The 24,120-nt window shown below is 43.7% G+C and overlaps 1 protein-coding gene across 3 annotated transcripts in view; it reads right to left on the reverse strand.

Moving 5' to 3' along the window:
• PPP1R7 (protein phosphatase 1 regulatory subunit 7) overlaps positions 1 to 23,654 on the reverse strand; it is a 41,583-nt gene extending 17,929 nt beyond the window's left edge. The window contains exons 1-8 of one of the 3 annotated variants that reach the window (XM_073360470.1): positions 23,544 to 23,642; positions 22,154 to 22,230; positions 21,874 to 21,996; positions 13,624 to 13,679; positions 11,474 to 11,539; positions 10,044 to 10,174; positions 8,687 to 8,849; positions 3,873 to 3,989 (exon numbers count right to left, since the gene is read on the reverse strand). In XM_073360470.1, the coding sequence (XP_073216571.1) occupies positions 3,873 to 3,989; positions 8,687 to 8,849; positions 10,044 to 10,174; positions 11,474 to 11,539; positions 13,624 to 13,656 (510 nt within the window). In that variant the 5' untranslated portion in view covers positions 13,657 to 13,679; positions 21,874 to 21,996; positions 22,154 to 22,230; positions 23,544 to 23,642. Of the gene's footprint in view, positions 1 to 3,872; positions 3,990 to 8,686; positions 8,850 to 10,043; positions 10,175 to 11,473; positions 11,540 to 13,623; positions 13,680 to 21,873; positions 21,997 to 22,153; positions 22,231 to 23,543 lie in introns of all 3 variants that reach the window. The other 2 variants (XM_073360469.1, XM_073360468.1) reach the window with 2 other exon arrangements.
• Between the last annotated feature and the right edge of the window lie 466 nt (positions 23,655 to 24,120).

The raw sequence follows: 24,120 nt of genomic DNA on the forward strand, positions 1-24,120 counted from the left end.
TCTTTAGAAGACCAGGCAAGGACTTCAACAGCACTCATTTTATATTGCTCTTTTATGAGCTGGGGAAGAGGATGATGTAGCAATTATAAACAGACCCCCAAATACATCTGTGATACGCTTACTGTGTCTGTCATACATGACAAGTTTTTATTGGCAGTGAAACAGTGTGTGTGTGTGTGTGTGTGTGTATGAACATCTGATTGCTATACCCCCTGCTGGAACTTGCCAGGCTGCTATATTGGTGTGCAGAGGAAAAGAGATTGTTTCTCTGACCCAGACTGAGGTGTCTTTAGAGGTGGTTTTGGAACAAATTGATAAATTAAACAGTAATAAGTCACCAGGACCAGATGGTATTTACCCAACAATTCTGAAGGAACTCAAATATTAAATTGCAGAACTACTAACTGTGGTATGTAATTTATCATTTCAATCAGCTTTTGTACCAGATGATTGGAGGATAGCTAATGTGACGCCAATTTTTTAAAAAGGTTCCAGACACAATCCCAGCAATTACAGGCCAGTAAGCCTAACTTCAATGTCGGGCAAACTGGTTGAAACTAAAGTAAACAATTATCAGACACACAGATGAACATGATTTGTTAGGGAAGAGTCAGCATGGTTTTTGTAAAGGGAAATCCTGCCTCACCAATCTACTAGAATTCTTTGGGGGAGTCAACACGCATGTGGACAAGGGGAAATCCAGTAGATATAGTGTACTTAGATTTTCAGAAAGCCTTTGACAAGGTCCCTCACCAAAGGCTCTTAAAGTAAGCTGTCATGGGATAAGAGGGACGGTCCTCTCATGGATAACTGGTTAAAAGACAGGAAACAAAGGGTAGGAATAAATGATCAGTTTTCGGAATGGAGAGCGGAAAATAGTAAATAGTCCAGCTCCCAGGCTGAAAATGTCACGGAGGTCAATGGAGACAAAATCGTAGCCTTATTCATAAATGATCTGGAAAAAGGGGTAAACAGTGAGATGGCAAAATTTGCAGATGATAGAATACTAAAGAAGATAGTTAAGTCCTAAGCAAGAGTTACAAAGGGATGGGTGACTGAGCAACAAAATGGCAGATGAAATTTAATGTTGATAAATGCAAAGTAATGTACACTGAAAACAATCCCAACTATACACATAAAATGATGGGGTCTAAATTAGCTGTTACCACTTAAGAAAGAGATCTTGGAGTCATTGTGGATAGTTCAACATCCACTCAATGTGCAGCGGCAGTCAAAAAAGAAACAGAATGTGGGGAATCATTAGGAAAGGGATAGATAATACAACAGAAAATATCATATTGCCTCTATATAAATCCAAGGTACACCCACATCTTGAACACTGCGCACAAATGCGGTTGCCCCATCTCCAAAAAGATATATTTGACTTGGAAAAGTACAGAAAAGGGCAACAAAAATTATTAGAGATATGGAATGGCTGCTGTAGGAGGAGAGATTAATAAGACCAGAACTTTTCATCTTGGAAAAGAGACGGCTAAGGGGGGATATGAATGAGGTCTATAAAATCATGACTGGCATGGAGAAGTAATTAAGGAAGTGTTGTTTACTCCTTCTCATAACACAAGAACTAGGGGTCACCACATGAAATTAATAGGCAGCAGGTTTAAAACAAACTAAAGGAAATAATTCTTCACACAATGCACAGACAGTGTTGTGAAACTCTTTGCCAGAGAATATTGTGAAGACCAAGACGTTAACAGGGTTCAAAAAAGAATTAGGTATGTTCATGGAGGATAGGTCCATCAATGGCTATGAGCCAGGATGGGCAGCGATGGTGTCCCTAACCTCTGTTTGCCAGAAGCTGGGAATGGGCGACAGGGGATGAATCACTCTATGACTACCTGTTCTGTTCATTCCCTCTGGGGTACGTGGGCAGTGGCCACTGTCAGAAGACAGGATACTGGGCTAGATGGACCATTGGTCTGACTCAGTATGGGTCTTATATATTGGTGGGGAAGGATAGCTCAATGGTTTGAGCATTGGCCTGCTAAACCCAGGGTTGTGAGTTCAATCCTTGAGGAGGCCATTTCGGAATCTGGGGCAAAAATTGGGGATTGGTCCTGCTTTGAGCAGGGGGTTGGACTAGGTGACCTCCTGAGGTCCCTTCCAACCCTGATATTCTATTAAATGCTTTTTACTACTTTTATTAGCTCTGCATGTTAAAAGTGAGACACTTGGTATCAGGGCAAAAAGGATAAACCCCCTCATTTTGCACAGCCTTAGAACCATAGAATATCAGGGTTGGAAGGGACCTCAGGAGGTCATCTAGTCCAACCCCCTGCTCAAAGCAGGGCCAATCCCGAATTAAATCATCCCAGCCAGGGCTTTGTCAAGCCTGACCTTAAAAACCTCTAAGGAAGGAGAGATTCCACTACCTCCCAAGGTAACAAATTCCAGCGCTTCACCACCCTTCTAGTGAAAATCTTTTTCCTAATATCCAACCTAAACCTCCCCCACTGCAATTTGAGACCATTACTCCTCATTCTGTCATCTGCTACCACTGAGAACAGCCTAGATCCATCCTCTTTGGAACCCCCTTTCAGGTAGTTGAAATCAGCTATCATATCCTCCCTCATTCTTCTTTTCCGCAGACTAAATAAGCCCAGTTCCCTCAGTCTCCCCTCATAAGACATGTGCTCCAGCCCTCTAATCATTTTTGTTGCCCATTGCTGGACTCTTTCCAATTTCTCCACATCCTTGTAGTGTGGGGCCCAAAACTGGACACAGTACTCCAGATGAGGCCTCACCAATGCCGAATAGAGGGGAAAGATCACGTCCCTCAATCTGCTGGCAATGCCCCTACTTATACATCCCAAAATGCCATTGGACTTCTTGGCAACAAGGGCACACTGTTGACTCATATCCAGCTTCTCACCCACTGTAACCCCTAGGTCCTTTTCTGCAGAACTGCTGCCTAGCCACTCGGTTCTTAGTCTGTAGCAGTGCATGGGATTCTTGTCTTAAGTGCAGGACTCTGCACTTGTCCTTGTTGAACCTCATCAGATTTCTGTTGGCCCAATCCTCTAACTTGTCTAGGTCCCTCTGTATCCTATCCCTACCTCCCTGGCACCTCTTTCATTACAATTACTAGAAGAAGTTACAGAGTAACAGCCGTGTTAGTCTGTATTTGCAAAAAGAAAAGGAGTACTTGTGGCACCTTAGGACTAACCAATTTATTTGAGCATAAGCTTTCGTGAGCTACAGCTCACTTCATCGGATGCATAAAGCGACTGAAAAAGTTCTTATATCAGGTTTGAAGCAGCAAAAGAATAAAACTGCTAGCTTGCAAAAGTCTCTCTAGAAATTACCTCAATAGCTTGGGGGTCATCAGTCCTTATTTAGTGCTTCCTGGTTAGAAATCCAGTTGATGACCAGTTGATGACCCCCAAGCTATTGAGGTAATTTCCAAAGAGACTTTTGCAAACTAGCAGTTTTATTCTTTTGCTGCTTCAAACCTGATATAAGAACTTTTTCAGTCGCTTTATGCATCCGATGAAGTGAGCTGTAGCTCATGAAAGCTTATGCTCAAATAAATTGGATAGTCTCTAAGGTGCCACAAGTACTCCTTTTCTTTTTAGAAGTAGTTATTAAACTGTAGTTGAGCCAAGGATGCAGAAGTATTTCTTTCTTCTTTCCCTCAACCAAAGTAGATCTAGATACCCATCTGATGCACTTATAAAGTGCTGGCATTTCCATTTTCAAAAGGCATGAAACAAAATACTGAGCACAGAGAATGTCACAGTCTTTAAAAAAAATTAGCTGAAGAAAGATTGCAGATCTGCTGATTCAGGCTGAGTTGTGATTTACATGTTCCCTTGTCAAGGTGGAATGAGGAGCCCAAGGAGGATCAATACCTGTATACTTAGCACTGTCAAGTTTGTCAGTGCATCCAAATTCTGGAGCTTGGTAATTTTGTTCTTTCCCAGGAACAGGCTGTCCAGGTTAGTCAGTGTGTCAGTATTCTCAATTGCCTGTAAAATGACCAAAGGAGGCAGTGTTACTGCTCTGGGCACTACTCCCAGCCTTAAGTGCCATCTCCAGACTCATTTAGAGAGAGAGTTCAGATGGTGGGAACACAGCAAGCAAACCTAGATCTCCTGATCAATTCAAGCATTCTGTCCTTCTGGATCTATGGAGTCCTAAAATGACTATTCAGATTAGAACCCTTATGCCATACCATCCAGATGATTTTCCACCTCGAGTTTTGAAAGAAAGCAATCAATGTTAGAAACAAGCAATGTTATAAATGTTCCTGCAGCAGTTCTCGAACTTCATTGCACCACAACCCGCCTTTGATAAAAAAAATTACATGATCCCAGGGGCTGGGGGGAGAAGAGAACCCAGCTGCCGGGGGGGAGGGGGGGGGGAAGAGGCGGCAGCAAGAGCCCGAGCCCTGCTGCTCCTGGTGGGGGTGGGGCTTGGGCTTCACAACCCACTTTGGGGCCCTGACCCACAATTTGAGAACCGTTGTGTTAATGAAGCTGGCATCCCCAACTAGGCGGAAAGGAAAAGGGAGACAGTCTATGGAAAGATCCAATTCTTCTGGTAGAGTTCACATTACTCTTTATAATCCCCAAAGAAATGTAATAGTCTGATGAGCAAGTCCTTAGAAGGCAGAAGCCATTATCCCACCTCACCCAGAACAAATAGTGAGCTGAATCCATTTAGAAAATTCACTCTTAACATAATAAATAACTTCAGAAGACAAACACATTACAGCCAACCCAACTGAATGAGAATGGAAGTTGTTGTCCTTGGCAGATACACTGGACTTGTTTTTAAAAAGGTTTCTGAGGATGGCAGCATTTTCAATATTACAAACACCACATTCCATTGAGATTAACTATTGCATTCATCCACAGCTGTGCAGTTGAGAATCATGACCCCGAATGATTCTGCAACACCTAGTTCACACAAGCTGGGGCCTGCCCTGGGGGCACAGGAGCAGCACAAATGCCAGCATGCTTTCATGGAATGAATCCAGGAGTGGGAGCTAGGAACTCCTGAGTCTTAATCCTGACTCTGCCATTGTTGTGATGTGTAGCCTGAGGCAAGTCATTCAGCTTCTGTGTCTCAGTTTCCCTATAATAAAATAAAGATGATAATGCTTTTTTGGTTTCATAGGGCTGTTTAGTTCATAATGAGACAGTGCTTTGAAGATGAAAATGCTACACATATGCCAAATATTACTATTAGTACAACATGTGCCATTCTAGTTTAAGTACTGAAGGGGGGGAAAGGGAAATGAGGTGGTTTCCCTCTGGATGATCAAAAGAACTGTATTCTTTGTTTCTAAAAAGAGATGTGTCCAGCCCTCCTCATCAGAGAAAGTATCAGAGGGCAGGAAAGTGTGAAAGGGAGGATCCCAGAGACTCCTATAAAGAAAAGGAAACACAAGCAGGCTTTAAAAAAAAAAAAGGGAACTTCAGCACATAAATAACTGAAGAAATTTTCTTTTCCTTCTTCTGGAGCCTTAAAGGCATATAACATTGATCAGACAAACCATATACAACAACTTATAATTGACTCTAAAGTAGCTTAGATTGCCAGGTCAGAAAAATATTCGAACAACGAGAGTGTCATAACTGAAAAGGCTTTTCTATGTTTGCCATGTAGTCATCAACAAATAAATACATTCTGGTAACAGCTCACATGGGGACTCTATCACACTTCATAGCCTGTGTCCCTGCCAAGGACTGTGTTCTGCCAGGTCCCTGAGCAGTCTGTTCCCCGAGTTCAGCTCAGCAATGGGAGAAACCTGCAGCTGATACCACCTCTGCCCCTCACTGGCAACTCCTGCTGTAGTAATTGGGAAAAAATTGCTTAGCGCTCTGGGGATATGTAAGAAGAAGAAAACAGGCGGGGGAGAAGAAGGGGAATATCTCCTTAAAGCAATGAGATGCTTATTTTAGTGAGAATATTATCGAACAAGTGCAGATGGGAGACATAAGAGGTACGTCATCAGTTAAATATCTGTTTGATAATTGGCTTAGCCCAGCCTCAGCATAAAAACATACCAGAGCAGGCACAAAATAAATTTACTTGCCCACGCTTACCATGACACCACCAATCAGATAATTAGCAGCATTTTACCTATCCATCACAAAGAAGAATTACTTGACGTCAAGTGAGAGAATTTTGCAAAGCAACTACAACCCTTTGCTACAAGTGCTCTTGTCATTCATTCTAATGTACCATCAGCAAGTCAGAAAAGTTCCAAGCATCAAAATATTGATATGACCTTGTTAAAGACTGAAATTTCAAAAGTTCTTTTTTAGGTCTTCATCCTACAGATTTATCTCCAGGAATTTGTCCACAAGTTACAGTGCAGAAGAGAGCTACAGCAATCAAAGGTTTTTATTGCCCACAAACCCAACAGGGACAGGAGCTACTTCCTTGTTGTCTGCCTGGAAGTTGACTCCTCTCAACATTGAGCTGCAGCATTCAGCCACTTAGGATGGAGGCACTTTGAGAAGTCAGAATACAATCAATCTACAAACACAAGTACCGTGTTTCTAATTTTTCCCCCCCATTAAAATAAGCTTTAGCGATTACATAATCTGATGTAACTTATCTCCACATACCTTTCAGTCCTTTACCATGAAGGTCAATTCACCAAAATTTGTACTTATTTTTAAGTTGCTGGAAGAGATTGTCTGGCTAGACCCTATCTCACTATAAGTATAAGAACATAACTGGATCTTCTGTCTTTCTCTACCTGGATCTTCTGTCTTTCTCAAATTGCCTCACATACCCATAGATGTGGGATAGAAGCTAGACCACTGAATTCAGTTTGCTGGATTCCTGCCTGCCTCTCCAGGCCACCTATGGAGATCCCATTGCCTTGTTTCTGCAAAGTCCAAGATTCCCAATCATTTAACTGGCTGCAGCCCCAAAACTGCAGTGTTATTCCCCACAGCTGTTTCATTTCACAAGGAATATTTCCCTCTATTGAGGAGAAATGGACTGGAGTCTCTCTTTTAGCTGTGAAGGCAAATCTATTGACTATAATGCAAGCAAAGCGCTCCTCCCCTTCAGCCTAAGAAAAAGGCTGACCACAGAAGAGGGGAAGGAATTGCACCCTGGTTCCATGAAGAGAAACATGCTCCCAGGTGGTTATAAAAAAAAGAAAACCAAGAACTCTCCCCACCTCAGATGCTTTCCTTCTTTTCTTATTATTTCCTTCAGCAAAACAGCTGGTTTACCAAAGAAGTTGGGTTAAAGGGGTACTGTCAACTTAGAAATCATCTTTCAGACTGACATTTTTCTACCTACTATTGTTACAAGCATTCCATAAGATTTCTATACTGAAAGAGATTAGGGAAGTATTTCTGTCTATTTCACATTTTTTATCTTGAGCATTTGACAACACTTTATGTGCAGTCAGCTTCAGTATTTCCCATGTTCCCTTGTTTGTGTGGATCTCACACCCAGGAACAGCAAGAGAACACACAATTTGCAGAGGTATGTAGTATCTGAAACCATTCATTCATCTTCTTGAAGTTGACCATGTCTCTAAAGTCAGGAGAACCACATCGGCAAAGACAAATGATAGAAAGGAAAAGTCAGTCGTAGGATAGGAGATGTACAGGCATTTCAGGCTATAAGTGAAGTAAAATAACTAATTCTTACTATAGGTTAGAAACACCTGCATGAAGCAGCATAAACCAGAAGTGAAAAAACATATCTAATCTTAACAGATTTCAATACTCAAACACTTATACCTGCCTTGCTCCAAAAAGATGAAAGGAAACTGAAGACCTATTGGACATCTGAGTCCCTCTCCACAACCAACACAACACTTGGATGGGAGGCTGGCTTCTCCTGCTGTATTCCTGTGAGACAGTTTTGATTCTTGTATCAAAAGTGTTACTGCCTAAATTACTGGCAAGTTCATGACACTATTCCAGTATGATTACATTGTTAAAAGAACCTGAGTATTTTCGAGACAGAAATCAGCTTTTCTCTTTATGATGCCCATGATCTTCTTTTCCTAGGGTGCACTGTCCCTTTATGGAACAAAGTGAGTCACATTTTCAGATGTGCACAGTGCATCTAAAACCTAAGTTAAAAAGTCATTGAGGCAGCAAGTCAACAGAATGTAGGCTCCTAAGTGACACCTGAAAATAGAACTCTGGGTAAAATTTTCAAAAGCACACAAGAAATAAAATGGACCATTTCGGTTATGCCTAATCAGTTATATATAAGAGCTAAAGAATTACAGAGTAAAAAATCCCAATCAAAGGAAAGCAGCACGGCTGGATTGCCTCAGATAGTTCAACTAGAACAGAGCTTTCCAGTCTCCAAGATGTATGCAGAACAAGACAGAAGAAGAGAGGAGCAGCTGCTCCCTTTCTAGACTGGTTTCTGACCTCATCTCTAGAGACGGGACTGGTCAACAACAAATGAGTGAGTGTGCAAGGAAGAGGACATGGAAAAGACTAAGCCATTCCCTACCACTCCAGATATTGCATAGCAGATATTACAGGTACTCTCTTTTTCTCCAAAAATACGCGCATTACTTCTATCTGCCCTTTCCTCATTTCTATGCAATACACTGGGTTGTCTCAGTTGTATCTAGCCAGCTATTACTGGATCCCCATCTACTTTCACCACATAGAGTAGATGTTAATTTTGCTTCTACTATACATTTTGCAGTCGTGCCTACCCGGATTCGATTGGATCCCAGCTCTAACATCTGTAATTGCTGTAAGTTGCTCAGGTTCTCAATTTTGCCGATTTTATTGTTGACCAGGAAGAGTTTTTTAAGCTGGGTGAGCCGGTCTAGTCCTTCAATGTGTCGCAGCAAGTTAAAAGAGATATCCAGGATCCTGCCATAAGCAAAGCAAATAAAGACCTCATCAATCCAAGGCAAAAGCAAAGGGAGTCCATGGAAAGGACACTTGCATACGGGGCGGGGGGGGGGGTGAGGGGGGGGGGGAAGGATCTAAAATAAATTTCCCATCACCTATGGAGCTCAAGCACTTTGTTAGCACACTAAGCTATAGGGAGTCAGAAATAACATTTGTTTACCATACAGGAGATTAAATACATGCTTAAAACAGGGTCTGAAGAAAAAAAAACAAAGAATTGGCACTAGTTTTACTTCATCACCTGAACCCAACCCAACAGTGGCACTTCAGCCTCCAATTTTAAAAATACGACTACAACATGCTTTTCCCAACCCAGCATGTCCCTATGGAAATTCCCTCTGAAAAGCACCAGATCAAAACCTCCCTTAAGCACTAGACAATCACTACTAGTGGAGGCATTTGTGTACTCAGTCTAAATTAAGGTGAATTTCAGTATCCCCAACAATTTATCACCTCTCGCAAGGCCTCATGTCCTCTAGCCAGGAGGACAGTACAGAATTCAGCTGCTTGAATGAAGGATGAGCTTGTGGTTAGGATACTTGACTGGGATTCAGTTCCCTGCTATAGACTTCCACTGTGACCTTGAGCAAGTCACTGTATAATGGGGATAACAATACTTTCTTTCCGCGACCTTGTCTGCCTTGCTTAGTTAGACTGGAAGCTCTTCAGGGCAGGAACTGTGTTTGTACAGGGCTCTGCACAATGGGCTTCTGATCTCACTCAGGGCCAATAGCTGCTTCTATAATGCAAATTCTAGTTACAGTGGTCACCACAGAACAACAGGAGGCTACACTCCTCTTCTCTGGGGTAGAAGTCCTCTGCCGCCACGCAGCACTCCAGCCACACATCTACAGTACATTTAATTTTTGGTTTTAACAAAAAACTGTCCCTGATCGCCTCCAGAGTAATGAAACCAGCTTACAGCAAGACCTAAATCCTAGTGAACACAAGACGTTGTCCTGCATGTAGCACCCATGTGAATCTCCACAAGCAGAGAGTGCAGCTTGTGTAATTAAGGTTTTGTTTTTTTTAAAAAAATACCTAATGATACATTTTGCTTGACAACCACTTCATAGAAAGCCTGCAGACTGGCAGCCTCATTCATCACATCACCACCCAGTCCTGGTCATTCCCTCCTCACTGGATACTCACTCAAGGTCTGTCAGGTCCTCTAAGTTCTCAATCTTCCGGATCTGATTGTCATAGAGATCCAGTTCTCTGAGAGTCTGCAACTGTTCCAGGTTCTCGATGCACTTAACCAAATTCTGACGCAGACACAGAGTCTGAGTTTTGGGGAGAAGTTAAAAAAAGCCACAACAAAGTGAGAAAAACCCCACGAGAAAAAAATTGCACCTGAAAAAGACAATATGCACCCCTTCTTTGGGGTTACCATCAGACTCCATTTTATAGTTCACCCCCATTACCATGAGGAGGAGGAAATGTTGATCCAGTTTCTTTAAGGACAAGAGAAGCACAGCCATGCCAGGTATAGGGTGAGGAAGGAGCACATGGAACTGATGCTATGGCTAGCCTATTAACTAAAGGCCCAGTTCTGCTCCCCCTGAAGTCAACAGGAATTTAATCATGGACTTCAAGGATTGCAGGCTTCAACTCAAAGGGAGTCATGTTCTAGAAGAAGGGAGGAACCTGGGTCCCATTATCTTGTTGAAAGGATTCTGTTATGCCACAGACTTGCACAGCAAGGACAGGACATTCTGGCTGAAAGGATGGACCACCACACAGGAAGAATCCTTGCAATGCTGAAAAAAGCTATACAGTCAATACATTTTTCTACAGAATTTTGCTTCTCTAGTTTTGTTAATAGCAGACTTTCTGGAGCTAGTTACTCTTCAAATTGGGGTTCAGCATCACAGTTTGCTGGTCCAAAGACCAAAGAACTTACTTGCAACTTACTAGTCTCTCAACAAAGACGTATTTTATGTTTCAGCCTATCATAGAGCATACTATAGTCTCAAAATGCACAACAGTGATTTTGAGAAAGCCCTCAAAAGTTATTGTTATGGCAGATGTCACCAGGTCACACTGTTAAAGTCTTCCAAGTTTGATAGCGTGCAAGCAAGTTTTTAGTCTTGGAAGAAATGCTTGTAGTGGTGTTAGGTTTTGGTTGTGCAAGGTTCTGTGTTGAGGCAGCTTTGAGAGGAGAGGGAGTTGTAGAAGTAGTAGGAGAGATTGCTCTCTGCCTCAGTTTCAAATCTTGAAGCAGAGTTTGTGCTGAGCTGAGATTCCTGAAAGAAGGGAGTTGCCTGAACCTCTGTTCCAGGACTGACATGTAGGTGTAAATAAAGCAAGTTACACTTGGAATAAACCTAGATTCCACGTCACTGATTTCTCCTCCTCTGGGAAGCAATCTTACAAGGCCCTGACATCTGCTACTGCTTGGCAGAGGAGCAGTTACATTCTTTACAGACACATCTTAAAAGGTTATTGCTCATTAGAATCTCTGCTGGTTCCCAGCCAGAGAAAGACTCATCATACTGGTTGGCTTACAGATAAATGACATAAGAGTTGCAGCTCCTAGAGTTGCTTGTACCTTGATGCTCACCATTCCTTCTGAGTCTCACCTTCACTTTCTTGAGCACTTCAAATCCCTCAATCTTTCCAATTCGGAAGTGATTCAGGTCAACATCCTAAAGAGAATCATAGAATATCAGGGTTGGAAGGGACCTCAGGAGGTCATCTAGTCCAACCCCCAGCTCAAAGCAGGACCAATCCCCAATTTTTGCCCCAGATCCCTAAATGGTTCCCTCAAGGATTGAACTCACAACCCTGGGTTTAGTAGGCCAATGCTCAAACCACTGAGCTATCCCTCCCCAGAGAAGACTTGGACTCATCCACCGGCTGTTTAGGGTTGAAGGTTTGTTTCATGATAGTGTCTTCCAAGTCCAGAGTGAAAATGCTGCTTGTGCATTGCCTTGAAAGGGAGACTGTAGGTTCATAGAGTATATAGACCTCAATAAGACCCCTTCTTAAAAATCTTGCAAAACTCTGGTCTTGCGGGCAACTGAGTGCCATTAAATATGAGGGGAAGCTTGGGTTTGTTGCCCAAGATGACACGTGTCATAAATATAGAGGGAAGGGTAACAACCTTTATGTATGCAGTAACATCAAATCCCTCCTGGCCAGAGGTACAGAATCACTTACCTGTAAGGGGTTAATCAGTTCAATTAACCTAGTTGGCACCTGACCAGAAGGACCAATGGGGAAAGAAGACACTTTCAAATCGGGGGGTGGGGTGGGGGGGTGTTTGGTGCTCTTTTTTTTTTTGTTCTCTCTCGGCACAAAGAGAGACCAAGCAGGTAACCCAGCTCCTACTGAAATGATACATCTAAAATTATAGAAATTGTAAGTAATAGCAAGGAAATGCATTAGATTATCTCTTGTTTTAGCATGTGAATTTTCCCTATGCTAAGAGGGAGGTTTATTCCTATTTTTGTAACTTTGAAGTTGAGCCTAGAGGGGAATCCTCTGTGTTTTAAATCTTATTACCCTGTAAAATTACTTTCCATCCTGATTTTACAGAGGTGCTTCTTTTACCTTTTTCTTTATAATAAAGTTCTTCTTTTAAGAACCTGATTGATTTTAGTGTCCTAAACATAAAGGGTCTGGTCTGTACTTTTATTAAAGGCAACTGGTTGATATATTATTCTAAGTCTCCCCAGGAAAGGGGGTGAAGGGGTTTGGGGGAATATTTTGGGGAAATAGGAACTCCAAGGGTCCTTTTCCTGAATCTTTGTCTAAATCACTTGGTGATGGCAGCAATACTGTCCAAGGACAAGGAAAGGAATTTGTGCCTTGGGGAAGTTTTTAACCCAAAACTGGTAGAAATAAGCTTAGGGGGTCTTTCATGCGGGTCCCCACATCTGTACCCCAGAGTTCAGAGTGGGGAGGGAACCTTGACAGCATGTCTGCCTACAGCTGAAAAAGTCTGAACTAGAGAATATTAATAGTGGTTATATCAACCTGTGTTCATTTAACAGAAGGGAAGTTTTTTGGGTGAGTTTTGTTCTTATGCAGATAAAGCGCTAATTCTATTGGCTAGAGCCAGGTACTGCACAGGCTTCCCATACATACCTTTCTAGTGTTACCTCAATCCCAACTAGAGCATCCTTTTCTATTCCAGTCCTGGGCCTCTGCTGGCAGAAATTGCCAATTGTGTCTAATTATTTGGTGGTTTTGGGACTACAGGTGTAAATAGGTGAACAGCTAATACATTTACCATCTGTGCTGCCTAGCCCCTGCTGTTCAGTTTTTGCCAGAGAAACATACAAACAAAATGTAAATACAACACCTGCCAAAGTTCAGCACATTGCTCTGTAAACAGTCTCTCACAATTCATTTATCTGACAGGCTGGGTGGATAACTTCCTATGTGTGCTGACAGAATAAAGTTTTGCAACAGCAAGGAGATCTTTAAAGACAGTCTAACAAATGCTTACAACATGTTGCTTGATGTTTATACCATCTCTGCTTTAAAAGGACTTTGTCCTAATATCCCAAGTTATTACAAAAAGATTCCAGCTATTGATTTAAAAAGTACTTTTTTGCTTCTGACTGTAAAACTCAGATTCAATTTTGGGGAGATCTGGACAGCCAACACTTCCGGAAGAATTATTCCTCTTGTCCAAGGTTCAGATACTTTCCCATAGAACTAGTCATCCTTTGCCTACCTTTCCTTCTTTAAATAAGTCCGATATGAGTGCAACCAGCATTACCTCAGCTTCCGGGTCCAGATTAATTGTCTCCATATCCACTGGTGTCTCTGCCTCTCCTGCAGCAGAATGAGAACATACAGTATAAACTCAAGTTATACATCAACTGATGGAAAGGCTGCAGTGCTTCTCCACTGGGTGGGGAGGTGCAGGAGTAAATGCTCCTTAGGCAATGTAGGAAGGTGAGAAAGATACTGCTTTGAGTCTCTGCTGCACTGGACAGAAGCTGCAGGTACATGAACGGGGGAGGGATAGCTCAGTGGTTTGAGCAGTGGCCTGCTAAACCCAGGGTTGTGAGTTCAATCCTTGAGGGGGCCATTTAGGGATCTGGGGCAAAAACTGGGGATTGGTCCTGCTTTGACTACTAGATGACCTTGTGAGGTCCCTTCCAAACCTGATATTCTATGAACACTGTCCATCTAGTTGAGAATGCAAAAGTCACTAACAATAGAATTTCATACTTTGATGCACAGTGCAGAAAATAATTATAATTCTCCAGCCTAGCTCTAGTGAAGCTGGTAAATGCTGCTGACTCAACAGCCAGGTATGATGGGGGTCTTTGCTGAAGTAGTGTCTAATACTGAGATGCCAGGTTTTAGCAGGACTGTTGATTTTTCAGCTACCATGACATTTAGCTGATTTACTCCTGCACATTCTCCATCTTCCCTTGTAAACAGTCACAGTTGCTGAAATAACTGCTCTCCTCAGATAACTCAGTACAATGCTCCCAGGGGGAAAACTAGCACACACAGGTTGTCTGGTGGAAACACATTGACCTGCATGTTCAACCACCTGAAGAATTCCACCCTTATTGGAATACTGAAAGCATAAGTTACTAGTTTGCATGCCTTCTTGAATGGTTTTTCCTTTTTGTTTAAATGAGCTCACCAATATTTTAGAATGCAGCATTTGTTATGCTGGGTATGTTGTTCTGGGAAATGCTCTTACATCTCTGGAACACAGCCCAGTATTTTCATGCACTTCTAGCACAGCATTAGAGGGAGAGGTATTTAGTGGAGAGATTCATGTTGAGTAATTCATGTGTGTTTCCCATTTGGTGAAGAGGGTGGGTTGGGTGTATCAATTTCAGTATAGGATTTCAAAAGACAGATATACAACATACGAACAGATCACATTTCAAACCTATGGTCCCCTTATGCTGAAGGAAACCTACAGGAATTGTTAACTACCGCTGAGCACACAGACTTTGGATTAATCCTTGCAACGCTTTATGCAATCTCACTCCATTAGCCCCTTCAGTAATACCTGATCTTATTTGTATTTTGGTTCAGTCAAACATCCATTCAAATGACTAACATCTAACTACACTGGACAAGTGCATTTCCTAGACATACCTGACACACCCTCCAGCACTGAAGGGATTCATGGTACAGAATTCAAACTCAATAGAGTCTAGCAGACAGATTTGCTAATATTCTCAAATTCTGTATTCTACTATTGCCCCTATTTCATCAATTCAGAATGGGAGGATTGACTGACTCAGGGGAATTGGTGAGTGATATGAAGCGTTTGACCTCTATCTTTCTAATTTGAATACAACATAAATCAGCAGTGACTCCAGCTTGTAGACTTCTGATGTGAAACAAGCTTGTGGTTTGGGAGCTGAGTGGCATCACAAAAAACTCGGCCACAACTGACACCAATCAATATGCTGGTTGGCAGCCTCAGCAGATGCCAAAGGATGAATTATCCTGTGATCCTTCCAGGCAATCCTTTCTTGTTTGGGTTGAAACACCTTGTTAGAGCCTTGTGGAGAAGCATGCTCTGCCACTGCCAAAGCTGTACGCGTTCTATGGATGACTAGGGTAAAAAAGGGTGCCAAACTGCCAATAGCCTCAGCCCAAACAAATTATGCTGCAACAAACAGCCCAATTTAATTTGCAGCCAGCCAACTACAGAATTGCAGGGCAAGACAGGAACAACAATTATTTGAGATCTCACTTGAAACTAACACATTCTCCTTGTATTAAGAAGTATAAAGAGCCTGTTGCAGGGCACAAGGTACGGGAGGCCACTTCACTGTATCTCCAGAATTCTCCAATGACAACATTACCAAAGCGATACAGCTGGTAGATCATTGTGATTAACAAACACTAGCATTATTCACAACCTTACTGTGCTCTGTTCCTTCCCATATGACATGACAAGCTCCCTTAGGATCACCTTGGTACTGACGGTGCTTTCTTTGGTGGCAATGAATTAATACAATACTATAACTGGTGAGCCATGATTGGAAGGCTCAATTTAAGTGCACTAAACAGACATTAATAAAACCCCTCAAAAATCCCTGTACTGTCACCATTTGACATTTGGGTAAAATAAGCCACAGCCAGGTTAGATGGTTTACTCAAGGTCACACGCAAATTCTGTGGCAGAACCAGGAACCGAAACCACATCTGACCCCCAGTCGTGTGCTTAATGGAGCTTCTTAATGACAAAGGCTGCCCTTCCCAGAACACTCTACGTACTTGTACATGCTATGCTAACACCATGAGTATAAATAAAGATTTCATTGGGAAGAACATGGCTGCCCACCTGATTTCGCTACTCATACATAATTCATGTTATCCCAAACAAGTGCCAATAAAACTTGTCACCACACTAGCATTTATCTTATGGCAGGGGTTCTCAACTTTTTTCTTGCTAAGACCCCCCTCAACATGCTAATAAAACATCAGGGCCCGCCGGGGGCTCAAGCACAGCCGGGTCCAGGGAGGGAGCACTGCCTCCACCCCCTGACTCACTCAAGAGGCCACTCAGCCTGTCTGGGCTGTGGGGGGATGAAACAAAAAAAAGGGGGAACTCAGTTCAAAAAGTTTGAAAATTGCTCAGGATGCTGGCAGGGGGTAGCTAGGGCTGTGTACAGGTGGGGTGGTCTTCCGGTGCTGTTCCTGGCTTGGGATGCTTGAAGGGAGGGTGCTGGCATCAGCCCTGTGCCCAGCGGGGAGTGGGGGAGGAAGCGCTGGCTTCAGCCCTGCGCCGCTCCCGGCCTGGGGGTGGATGTGGGGGGGGAAGCCGCCAGCTTCAGCCCCGCAGCACTCCCGGCTTGAGGGGGATGGGCCGGGGGCGCCAGCTTTGGCCCTGTGACACTCCCGGCTTGGGGGGTGGGAGAAAGAGGGGGCGCCGGCTTCAGCCTCGCAACGCTCCTGGCTTGGGAAGGGTAGCCCCCCCCACTTGATTCAGCCCTTCAACCTTGGGGGCGGGGTGGGAGGGGGCGCCGGCCTCAGCCCTGCGACTCTCCCAGATTTTTTTTGGGGGGGGGGGCGCCGCACGGTGGAGAGGGGGCACCAGCTTCAGCCCTGCACCGCTCCCAGCTTTGGGGGGGAGGGGAGCTGTCACGCCGGCTTCAGCCCCACGACGGTTCCAGCTTGGGGGGGGGGAGGGGGAGAGGGTGCCAGCTTCAGCCCCACGACGCTCCCGGCTTGGGGGCGGAGGGAGAGGGGGCGCCAGCTTCAGCCCTGTGACGCTTCGGGCTTCAGCACTGGGGCTCGGGGCACCAGGTTTCAGCCATGGGGCTCCGCGGCCCCTTTGAAAGAGATCACAGACCACTAGAGGGTTGTGGACCCCTGGTTGAGAACTGCTGGATATGGCACGTTAGAGACAATCTTTAGAATTCCTAAATGTTACTTAGGTTTGCGATTAACATGTCATGTTAAACATATTCCTGTATGTTCTGTATCTATCTGCTTGCAAAACTCGGTTGCCTTAGTTACTTTAAGTCCTGCTATTTAAAGTAATCCAGCTTTAGAGCCAGAGCAAGAGTTATCAATACATAAATAAGCCAGATAAAATGTTTCAAGAGTAGTTTTTTAAAGGAGACAGCAAGAAACCCTCTCATTCCCTCCTCCTTCTATTCTCCTCGCCTACAAGCATTCATCCCCATTGTAGTTACAGCAAAGAAGCTGTACACGACCTACTTTCCCATGGGTTGAGAGAGACAGAGTGGGCTGGAAGAACCACTGTGCAACTGGAGAAGTTGGAGGACTTTTTAGCTGCCACAAATAGAAAAGGGAAATTATAAATAAAGATAGATTGCGGATTTATTTAACGGCAATCTTCTAACAGGGTTGGTATTTTTTAAATAGTCCAGGCAGACAGCACATGAGAAGTCCTAAGGTGCCAAATAAATATAGATAGTGTATTTCATAGTTGTCATAATCACATGTGAATATATATCAAGTGTAACAACCTACAGACATGCAATTTAAAATCGAACACACAAAAGTCAGGAAATATAAAATAGTTAAGGTTTACATAGCAACGCTGACTCCGCCCCCACCACCACATTCCATATCCTACACATTAAGATGGGTTACACATTTACTAGTCTAACCACACACATCTATATACGTGCAACACAGGTGATATAACATTGCTATAGGAACCTTAAATTGTATTTTGACTCTGGAAAGTAATAAAAACAGTACTAACAGATCTACTTCCTATGGGTAGTCTGTCTGTAATCTTATTTCTGTAACAAAAATAAGTTTTTACTGCTCTTTACTCCTGTTAGCACTTTATATCCAATACTGGCTCCTGCATCATCACCAGAACTATTATGTTCTGACTGCAGAATCTTTAGATATCTGTGGTGGTACTGGAGCTAGAAAGAACCCTGCTTGATTTTCAGAATCAATGCACTAGATAGAAAAATAACAGGTTTTTACTTGTAAACTGAGCAAAAGTGATATAGCATCACTAATAGGCATCAAACACATACCCCTATACTGGTATTTTTACAGTCATTGCTAAGAATAGAACTGCACTTTAACTTATGTGTATTAAAATATGCTAATATTGGTTTAGCACAATTTTTTTTAATATTTAACTGTTTTCTGAGAAAAAAATAAAAAAATTCTCCAACTCTGCAGAGTTGTGCAACTTCACTGATTGCAAGCTACAAAACTCTACAGAGTCCATATGTAGGTTTTTTCTGTAAGATTGGGTTCCACATTACAAAACTACTGGTTTATGTAAGTCCACAGTACCACAGGCACTTGTAATTACAAACATAACTGCACTTTTCTTTAACTGTAAATGCATGAAAAAAAAAAACTAGATTACTTACAACTAAGTTACTTAAAACACATATGCTATTCCTTAGAGAACTGATTGCATGTGAAATCTGAAATCTCAGCCATTTGATCTATCCATATTTAAATTTACCTTTCAGCTGTATAACTCAGAAACTGGTTGGCTGGATTTAACTACAAATATTTCAACCACGGCAGAGAACAGGTATTTTTATTTTTTACTGATAGCTTTGGATGGAAAGATGAAACCTAGATGGAAACATTAAATAAGCTCCAAATTTATACTGTCCATCCAATCTAAACCTTGTCTCCTTGTTTTGCTCTGTAATGGAAATATGCCGCTTTATATATACTGTTTATTAATTGTGTAATGAAGATGTCCAAAGGAACAAACATAAAATCTACTCCCAGGGTACATTTAAGCTATGTCAGTTCTATGTACACTCATAATGTACTGTGTTGGTAGAGAAGAATTTTATGAAGGATTGATCTGTTTGGCATTATCAAATATGTTGATTATAAAAGTAGGGCTTCTGATTTATGGTTTTAACCAATAAATATTGATAAATGACTCCCGATATTACAAAAAAAATCAGAGTTTATCCAATTAAAATCAGAAACACACTGGAAATGGTTACTTATATCTATGGGTTTGTCTACATGTGGACTATTGGGGGTATGATTTTTAACAAGCACTAAAGCGTTGCAAGTAGGGATAGTCAATTATTTTTTATCAAGGTCCAAATTTCTTGGTCAAGGTATAGTCAAAGTCCAGACTGCCACACAGCTACTCTCTCCAAACTCTGATTGCTTGCCGGCTCTCTGCCTGCCCTGCCAGGAAAGTAAGGTGACTTTATTTTCCTGAACTGAAAACAGGAAGCAAGGGGCAGGCCTGAGCCACCTGGCTTTGCCGCTCCTCCACACACACACACAAAAATGTTCCTCTGTGCCCCGAATTGAGCCAAGTAGCAGAGATGGGGCAGACAGTAAGAGGAATAGGTATGTACTGGGATCTGGGCAGTAAAGCAGTGTGTGACTGTGCGAGAGTACTTTTGAGTTTGGAGCCAGGAGGTGAAGCTGTTGGACTGTGATCTAGCTAGTGGTGCAATACCTTTTTGGGGGCTAGGATAGCAGAGGAGCAGGAAGGAGGCAGGAAGTGGGAGGGCCAAAGTAGACTCCAGATAGCAGCTCTGGTGAGATGTGGGGAAGCTGGGATGTGACGGAAGCAGGTGACTGGAAACGGACTGGGAGGAAAAGAGTGGGGTAGGGGACTCGGGGGGGGGGGCAGGGGGGGCGGCTGGAGAGGACTTCAGGGACTGACCCCAGAAGGATGGGGGCGGGAAAAAGGAGAGGGAGGTCATAAGGCCAGAGTGGAGGCTCCGGGGACCACTCAGGGTCAGGGTGGGGACTCCAGGAACCACTTGAGGGCGGGAGACACAAGAGTGGGGGGCCTCTGGGAACTATCTGGAGCACAAGCATAGCTCCGCTTGCCTCCAGCTCAGCTTCAGTTTGCACACAGAGGCAACATGTAGCTGTGGCTAGTGGAGGGGGGCACAAATGAAAGTTCTGGGGGGGTCACGTACCCCCCTCTCCACCCTCAGATTTCTCAAGACACCCAAAAGTGAGGAGGCAGTACTTCCCATGGCAGCAGGACTCTCCGTGTGTGTCCGTGCAGTGCAGGGACGGAGAGAGCATGGTTGCTGGCTGAGCTCCTCCCCACTAGGTCCACCCATGGGGCTGTTTAGCATTCCCTGCCTTTCACCTGCAGATGGTCTGCAAAGCAGGCAGCAGTGCCGAGACTCCAGTGAAAGCAAGGGAGGGGGGAAGAGAAGAGGAGGAGAGGGGAGGAGCTCAACCAGCTCCCCCCCTGCACTGCACCAACACAGGGAGAGTGCTGCCTCCTCGCTTCTGGACATACCCTCCAGGGGCATCCAGAAAAATCTGGGGGAGCTGTAGCTGTAGCTCACGAAAGCTTATGCTCAAATATATTTGTTAGTCTCTAAGGTGCCACAAGTACTCCTTTTCTTTTTGTAACGCATCTGTCAGTCCAGATTTGGACTGCGGTCCGCCTATTGACTACCCCTGCACTACAGTATGTCCTACTGTAATTAATAATGTATAATATATGTAACTCATTACAGATATACAAAGAAAAAGCTCCCAAACCCTCCAATTTTTGGACATACATAAATTCAAAAATTGTTAAGAATAACCTGCAATAAATTAAATTAATAAACTCCTAAAAACAAAAGCCCTAATTATATGGTGCTGAAGGTTTATGTAAATTGTACAGCAGTTCCCATATGTACTTTTTACAGTGACTAATGCAGAGTTATAGTATATTGGAATGGATCCTTTAAATGGGACATGGGATTTTAAACTTCCCTAATAATTTGCTATTTTGACCTAACTATACCTTTGCAAATTTTAAAGGGCAATACTAAGATTGGGTGGTTTCTATAACTAGTGATGTGTTAGTCAGAGAGGAAGGATTATATGGCAATGGAGAACTGGCTGGAACCCCTAATTTTAAAAAAAGCGCGTGTAGAATTTCTACCCAAAAAAGTGTAACTGTGTTTCTGAGCATTATCTGGACTTCACTAAAACACTTCAGCCTGTAACTCTTTCTTGACTAAGTTTTTATTGGAGAATTTCCCTCCTTTTTAAAAAAAGGAAGTCCCAAAAGTTTAAATGATATTGGCATATGAGATCTGTCCGAGCAGATCCCTTTGTGCAGATCTTAAATAGATTGCTAAACAAGACCTACTCGCCTGCACAGCCATCAGGACAACTAAAGCCACTAAGCACTATTACAAACAATAAAATAATAATGGTGCTAGTTTTGAGCTCAGAGGATTCCAGAGAGGAGCAAAATAGGACTTTAAAGCAATGCCTGCAACCTCTTCACAGTAAAAGTAATAATGAAGTACATCAGAAAAATCCTATTCTCTTTGATACCGTAAACTCTTTGAATATTTTAAAGTCAAACATGTTTGCAGATAAATAAAAACAAAGATACTACAAAAGACCAACATTAAAGTGAACCTAAAAAAAATAGATCCATAGAACAGATGTAATTAATTAACTAAAATATAATACATGATCAGAGTAACTGCAAAATTGGGAATGGTACAAACATTTTATTACACATGGCATTAAGAAGTCCATCTTTAAAATATGATTAGGGTCGCTTAGGTACCTGTTAAATTCTCCCCATTCTGCTCATCTCTCAGGCTCTGCTGACTGAGGTCTGTTACTATGCAACCTGCTTGCTTCTTCCCTTCTTCATCTCCTGACTCTTCTGACTCTACCCGCCTGTCAACTGTGCAAGATACATAACAGCAGGGTTAGGCTACTTTCAGAAAACAGTAGCCACAAGTACATACAGTAACCAAGAGTCACATAAACCTTTATGAGGTTAGTAGAGATCCTAAAATTTACTAAATTAAAGGTTTAGTCTTAAATAAAAGTCCTCTTACCCCTTGTTTTTACTTTGATTTTTGAAGCACTTTTTCCTCCCTTCACCTCTTCCTAAACCAACAATCTGGGAAGAAGACTGGAGGAAAAAGGAAATTTCTTAGACCGATGGAATGCAAATCCAAAGATTAAGGTGATGGAATTAGAACTGTGACATTTAAAGATAATTTACAATGGTGACACTTTACAGACCAATATCACTAATGCCAGGTACTACAGTGGTAAAAGTTTCCAACCCTGTTGCAACCCACAAGGCCACCTCACCTCCCCAGCAACAACTCATGAGATCACTTCATAATTTCATTACATGCCTTCTTCAATTCAGTGTAAAGCAAAGGCCTCTTGTGCACTGAGGTTCATCTTGCTCAAAGGTTTGGACAGAACTTTATGTGACTGTGAATGACCTTAAATATGACATCATCCCATTTTGGGGGGAGAGAGTAGGGGAAAGATGATTCAATCGTAGTTACAAATAAGCTGTATTTCTATAGCACCTTTCATTTGATGATCAAAAGACACTGCATAGTGATTAATTAGCCTCCCAACACTCCCCATTTTATTAATAGCTTAGGTGATTCACAAAAAGGACAAGCAACTTCACCAAGAACACCTAGACCCAGAAGTGCAGTAGGACCCAGTCCCCTTACAAATCCCATATTTTAACCACTACACTATGCTCATCTCCAGTCCGCAAGTGCAGAATCCCAAAATCCTTAACAAGTTTAGCCCTAACTCCTCCCAGTAGGAAACTAACAAAAAGTACAGCTTCAAACCCCATCCCTCAAGCCTGCTTCGGAATCGCTCTCCCGTTCGGCACCCCAGCCGTTCCCTTCTTGCCAGGCCACAGCTCTGCCTAGCCCCACCTGCCCCCCGCTGCCAGCACCCCGGCAACAAGCCCTCTGCTCTCCGGGCACCATCACCCCAGACAGACCCTGCCCCTCCAGCCAGCAGTCCCCTCCTTTCCCACAGGCCCAACCCTGCTACCTCTCCCCTTGCCTAGCCGGGGTCGCTCCGCTCCGGGCCCAGGACTTCGGCCCAGCCCGACCGCACCCCGCAGGGAAGCTGGCCTGATGCCCCAAGCATCGCCCCAGACCCCGGCTCCCCCCGCCATTCCCAGCCCGGGCTGTCACCTCAGACACGGTCGCGCCGCTACCCAGGGCCGGCCCGAGTCCCCGGCCCTCAGCTGCCTCCTTCCCCTCAGGCCCCGCTCGCCCCACGGGCCTCCCCCCATCGGCCCCCAGCCCTCGCCCCCTTTAGCCGGCTGCCCCAGGGGCCCAGCCCCGTCTACCCCCGACCGCAGGGCTGGCGTCCCCGGCTGCTGCGAACAAGCGAACGGCCGGGACCGGGGGCTCGGGCTCGGCTCGGCTCCCCCAGACACGGCCGGGCTCTCACCCTCCATCATCTCCTGCAGCGGCCCTTCTCCTCTTGCCGCCGCCATGTCGCTTTTCCTGACCCCCACCCACTCCCCGTCGCAGCAACGGGCACAACCAATGAGCGGGGCAAGGATTTCCGCCAATCAGCTCAACTACTGTTTTCGCAGAGGCCTCCTAGGACCCCAAGCGCATGTGTATAGTTTCCGCAGCCTCATGGGAGATGTAGTTCTCCGCTGGCTAGATTATGAAGACCCTGACTAGCGTGCTGAGAGGTGGAGGTGGTGTCCACCCACGCTGCTTCATTGGCGGCGGCAGCAGCCTCAGCGCTAGCACCGCTGCAGGGTTCCGGCGGCTGCTTCTTCTCCCATTTGGCATATAAAAAAGAGATCAAAAGAATTTGACAAGAAAAATGTTGAGGCCAAATGGTGCATCAATTTACATCTTGTGCAGCTCCCTACTTTGCACGTTGATCAGTGGTGCTTTGCCTGAGGGCAAATGGTCTATTGATCCTTTTACCTAGTGGGCTAATTGATCTCTATTTCTGATTTTAATGTTTTGTTTTATTTTACTCTATGGTGCTTATCTGATGGTTGTTA

The sequence above is a fragment of the Lepidochelys kempii genome, chromosome 9 (genome assembly GCF_965140265.1).
Source record: "Lepidochelys kempii isolate rLepKem1 chromosome 9, rLepKem1.hap2, whole genome shotgun sequence".
Lineage (NCBI taxonomy): Eukaryota > Metazoa > Chordata > Testudines > Cheloniidae > Lepidochelys > Lepidochelys kempii.